Source organism: Cicer arietinum, chromosome 3 (assembly GCF_000331145.2).
Source record: "Cicer arietinum cultivar CDC Frontier isolate Library 1 chromosome 3, Cicar.CDCFrontier_v2.0, whole genome shotgun sequence".
In the NCBI taxonomy this organism is placed as follows: Eukaryota; Viridiplantae; Streptophyta; class Magnoliopsida; order Fabales; family Fabaceae; genus Cicer; species Cicer arietinum.
In genome coordinates this window covers 47,927,738-47,933,535 of record NC_021162.2, presented here as the reverse complement: position 1 = coordinate 47,933,535, position 5,798 = coordinate 47,927,738, and the positions used below count along the sequence as shown (strand labels likewise).

General features: G+C 32.3%; 1 protein-coding gene across 1 annotated transcript; it reads right to left on the bottom strand.

The window, feature by feature from the left end:
* Positions 1–3,952: 3,952 nt before the first annotated feature.
* LOC101493826 (protein FAR1-RELATED SEQUENCE 5-like) lies at positions 3,953–4,453 on the bottom strand. The gene has a single exon (XM_004516214.1). The coding sequence runs from the start codon at positions 4,451–4,453 to the stop codon at positions 3,953–3,955; it is 501 nt and encodes a 166-aa protein (XP_004516271.1).
* Positions 4,454–5,798: the final 1,345 nt, after the last annotated feature.

Here is a 5,798-nt window from a genome sequence, read left to right as displayed (position 1 = left end):
TGTCAGACTGTAGATGCAAGCAAGTGGGAGCTTGACATGAAAGATGAGATAAAGTCTTTAATCTCCAATCAAACATGGGAACTAACTGAGTTACCCATGGGAAAGAAAGCACTTCACAATAAATGGGTGTATCGAGTTAAGGAGGATCATGATGGCTCCAAAAGATACAAAGCCCGACTGGTGGTCAAAGGATTCTAATAAAAGGAAGGAGTTGACTACAATTAGATTTTTGCTCCAATTGTGAAGCTCAATACTATCAGGACAATGTTAAGTATTGTTGTCAGTGAAGAACTCTTTATTGAGCAGTTGAACATGAAGACTGCATTTCTCCATTGAGACTTAAATGAAGAGATATACATGTACCAACCTGAAGGATTCCTAGAAAAAGGGAAGGAGAGTAAGGTGTGCAGACTAAAGAAGAACTTGTATGGTCTGAAACAAGCTCCAAGACAATGGTACAAGAACTTTGAAAGCTTTATGCACAAGGAAGATTTCCACAAGTGCAACGCCAAATACTGTTGCTTCTTCAAGAGATATAAGTCCAGTTATATAATTTTGCTACTTTATGTTGATGATATGTTAGTAGCAGGTTCAAATATAGACGAGATCAGAAACTTGAATATGCAGTTGTCAAATGAATTTGACATGAAAGACTTGGATACTGCAAAGAAGATCATTGAAATGCAAATCATGAAAGATAAACAAAAAAGAATTTTGTAGTTATCTTAGGAAGCATACATCAACCGTGTTTTGCAAAGATTCAACATGGGTAACACCAAACCTTGTTAGCACACCTTTGGCAATTCACTTTCGCGTAACCAAGGAACAATCACCTCAGAGAGAGGAAGAAAGAGAATTGATGGCTAAGATTTCATATGCTTCAGCAATTGGAAGTTTGATGTACGCAATGGTCTGTACGAGGCCAGACATTGGCCATGCAGTGGGAGTTGTTAGCAGGTTTTTGTCAAATCCAGGTGTCTTAAAGCCATTAACCAGATGTATATTTTGTCTGATAAGAACGAACAAATATTATGTTAAAATCCATTAACCAAGTTGTTCACAACATTAACCATGTGTCTTAAATCCATTAACCAGATGTATATTTTGTCTGATAAGAATGACCAAACATTATGTTAAAATCCATTAACCAAGTTGTTCACAACATTAACCATGTTTCTTAAAGCCATTAATCAGATGTATATTTTGTCTAATAAGAATGACAAAATATTATGTTAAAATCTATTAACCAAGTTGTTCACAACCTTAACCATATTTCTTAAAGCCATTAACCAATTGTATATTTTGTCTGATAAGAATCACCAAACGTTCTGTTAAAATCCATTAAGCAAGTTGTTCACAACATTAACCATGTTTCTTAAAGCCATTAACCAGATTTATATTTTGTCTGATAAGAATGACCAAACATTCTGTTAAAATCCATTAATGACAAAAAAGTGACAAAAGTGATAAACCACATACATGATTATCATACAATCTATTTACTTGACTATTTGTTGCAACAAAATGTCATATAAAAAATTGATAAAACATTTACATTTTATCACATAGTTGTGCTGAATTGTGACAAAAGATCCAAGAATGATGTATTACTTCCAACCTGAACAAAAACATATAATAAGTTAGCACAATCTTACATATAATAATACAACCACACACTCAGTCATAAATTCAAATACGAACCAATGTGTTACTTTCGATAGCTTCAATAAATGATTCTATGCAGATGTTACTTTCATTATGATTTCTCACTATTTCAGTATTGCTCTCCTACACATTTCAATAAACAAAAAAGAAATATTTTAATATAATATGTACATGATGGATACATAATTTCTGGACGAAAAAAAATTACAAAGGTAGTCTCTCTCTATCATCGCTTTGATTGGTTCGATTCCTTGACCTCTTTACAATTTTTTTAACTACATATATTTTTCTTTTTGATGGAGGACGACCTTTACGCTTGACCCGCAAAGGACTGTGAATTTCATTATCATTGTTTGGACTTGAAGCATCAATAGAACTTCTTTTAACCTTGTTAGTTGTAGTATCCATGGTGGACATATTAGAATTAAATTGATGTAGTATTTCATGGAGTGCCTTAGTCGCATCTTCAGACTCTGCAGCTACTTCAGCAACTTCATAGAAATGCTTGCACAATTTGTCAAACCTGTCAATTTGTGGCTTCAATTATTTCACACCATAACTGCTCTTAATATATGAATGTTTCCTTTTAATATTTTTCTTCCACCTTGTTAAGATATACTTCTCTAACACATTTTTAACCCTCTCTTGAGTACACACAAATAACACATGGCGACACAAAATACCTCTAAACTCAAACAACGAACATTCACATTTGACATCATTATTTTCTTGATTAAACACAACTGAAAAACAGCGAACATTCACAGTTGACACGTTCTTTTGGTATGTCTCTAATTGACACCTCCTCCAACACATGGTATGTAGCAAAGGAACCCTCCACAGTATACAAGGAAACAACACAATTCATTTTAGATCTAAATTCTGTTTGAACTTCCTTAAATTTGGCATGAGTGTATTCACCTTGGAATTTCTTTTCAATTGACGAGTTTGACCCACAAGAAATTGTAGTATCCATCGAATTAAAATCTGCTTTAAATTCTTTTTCTGCTCGACATCTGAGAGCATTATCATATTGTTTTACAAATTGGTTTAAACTTGTCGTTGAATTGATATAACCATCAAAGAAAGAATGTATACTCTCACTTTGTTGTGTAGTAGACATACCTGACCAAAAATATTTCCTTAGCAAGGTTGGTACCCATCTATGACGTTCATTATACAATCCATTCAACCAATCATTTTGTTGAAGCTCAAATTTTTCGATGAAAGAACACCATTTTTTTTCAAATGCTTCTTTTGTGACTGTGTCATAAACTGCTTCTTTCAATGCAAACTTAATCTTTTTATATTCACTATATTAACCGAGCTTTTCAGGAATTTTTTTCATTATATGCCATAAACACCTCCTATGACGAGTTGTAGGAAAGACTAACTCAATCAGATTTTTCATAGCCTTGCATTAGTCAGTCACAATACCCAGAGGGACCTTTCGTAACATACAATGAAGCCATGATTTGAAAAGCCATAAAAATGAATATGTATCTTCACGTGACAACAGTCCACATCCAAGTAATGTTGATTGACCATGGTGATTCACACCAACAAACACACCAAAGAAAGAATGTATACTCTCACTTCGCCGTGTAGTAGACATACCTGCCCAAAAATATTTCTTTAGCAAGGTTGGTGCCCATTTATGACGTTCGTTATACAATCCATTCAACCAATCATTTTGTTGAAGCTCAAATTTTTCGATGAAAGAACATTATTTTTCTTCAAATGCCTCTTTTGTGACTGTGTCATAAATTGCTTATTTCAATGCAAACTTGATCTTTTTGTATTCACTATATTGACCGAGCTTTTTAGGTATTTTTTTCATTATATGCCATAAATACCACCTATGACGAGTTGTAGGAAAGACTAACTCAATGGGATTTTTCATAGCCTTGCATTGGTCAATCACAATACCTAGAGGGACCTTTTCTAACATACAACGAAGCCATGATTTGAAAAGCCATACAAATGAATCTGTATCTTCACGTGACAACAGTCCACATCCAAGTAATGTTGATTGACCATGGTGATTCACACCAACAAACACAACAAAAGGCATGTCATACTTATTAGTCAAATATGTTGTGTCAAAAGTCACAACATCTCCAAAGTATTCATAAGAAACTCTACTTCTTGCGTCAGTCCAAAACATATTCCTTACGTGAAAATCATCATCCAAATCTATGTCATATAAGAATTCTGAATTTTGTTCCCTCATTTGGCAGAAATAGCTTATCAAGGCCTTTCCACCACCTTCTTTTCCTATTGCACGTCATTCCTTGTTAACATAATTCCTCACATCTCTTTCACAAAATGGTATGTTTTCATGCCCTCCTGCATCTTTAACAAGAGGTTGAATTGTCTTGTTGATCCTCACTCCTACATCATCATTGATTTGTATTGTTCTCTTTACATGCAATTTCATTTTCTTGTTAGCTTTGAACAACCTTGCCTTTGTAGGACTCGTCTCGTGAGTATGATCAGGTTCAAATTTTGTAATGTGCCACAATCCATCTTTATCCAACTTAATAACAATCTTGGCAGGACAATTATTTACCTTAGTTGGAAGTGTTTTTAACGTACACACAATTTTTGACACTTTAGACCCCTCTCTTGAGCATGATAAAATTAAGTAGCAGAGCTCCCCATCTTGCCCTTTTTTTGAAGATCTAATCTTCCACCCAAAACCCTTTCTCGAAACATACTCTTCATAAAATGATTTGACTTCATTTAAGCAAGAAAACACATCCCTGTTGCAGGCTCCCAACAACATGCGTTGTCATCATCATCAAGGTTGTCAACTCCGATACCTTCATCTTCAATAGTACCACAATCCATGAAGTTTCAATTGATAGTGCAAATATCACACAACAACTACAAAAAATAATTCAATTTGATCATTAACCACCTATTGTACTTCACTAACCAATATTATTTACACTATTAACCAGAAACAAAAAATCAGAAAGATCCAGAATTAAAACACTACTAATCACATAATATGAAACTTAACAATTCAAATCTGATTAACATCATTGATTAAAAGTGATGAAACTTAATATTTAGAAAAAAATAATTAACATGATTGATTAATAGTTCACAACCCTAATTTTTAGACAAAAATAAGTCATTAATCACCTATTGTACTTCATTAATCAATAATGTTTATATTATTAACCAGAAGCAGAAAAACCAGGTATGAACCCAAAAAATGTGTATGAATCCAAAAAAAAAAAATTCATATTTAAGCAAAACAATGTACTAAGTTACCTTGCAAGTGAGGAGATAAAGTTGCTCAAGTTACAATTTGATTAAAATCAGTAATAAAAGGATAAAGGAGAAATTATGGAAGAAAATGAAGATGAATGTGTTTATTTTTGTAGAGGAAGAAAAAAAATACTGAAAAAGAGAGAGAAAGTAAAAAAAAGGGGGAAAGTAAAAAAAGGAGAAAATTTAATGAAGAGAGAGATTGTGTGGGGCCACAAGTATTTGTGTTTAATATTGTGTTCCAATATCATTCCTCTTCTAAAATATTCAATATTATTATCTTCCTTCTCCTAAGCATCACAAATATAAACAGAATTCTTGTGGAGACAATTTTAATCACTATCTTTTTTACGATTTTGTACACTTGCCAAAATCTTATCAAATTTTTGGTTTGGGGATTGATTATTAATATTAATCAATAAGATAAATAGAAAGTTGACCAAATTAGCAAAACAAGCTGAAAAAGGGGGGATGGCATCAACTTATTTTTTTTTTCAACAACTAATATCAATGATGTTAGTAATTAGTAGGCTAAATACCACCTGTAGTCCCTTAACTTAATTTCAGTTAACGTTTTAGTCATTTATCTTTTTTTTTCTTCCGATTTGGTCCTTTAGTTTAATTTTAAGTGACACTTTAATCTTTTATTTTTTTAAATGTCAACAATGTTATCCTTATTTTTTGCAAAAATTTCATCAAAATTTTTAAACAAAACCCATAAAATTAATTATCATCCTCAATATAATGCAATTTCATCAAATTCATAACTTAAATATTTAAATAAACTCATATTTTATCTCTAACAACATCAAATAAATAATGACAAATATGAGTTTATTTGAAGATTTGAG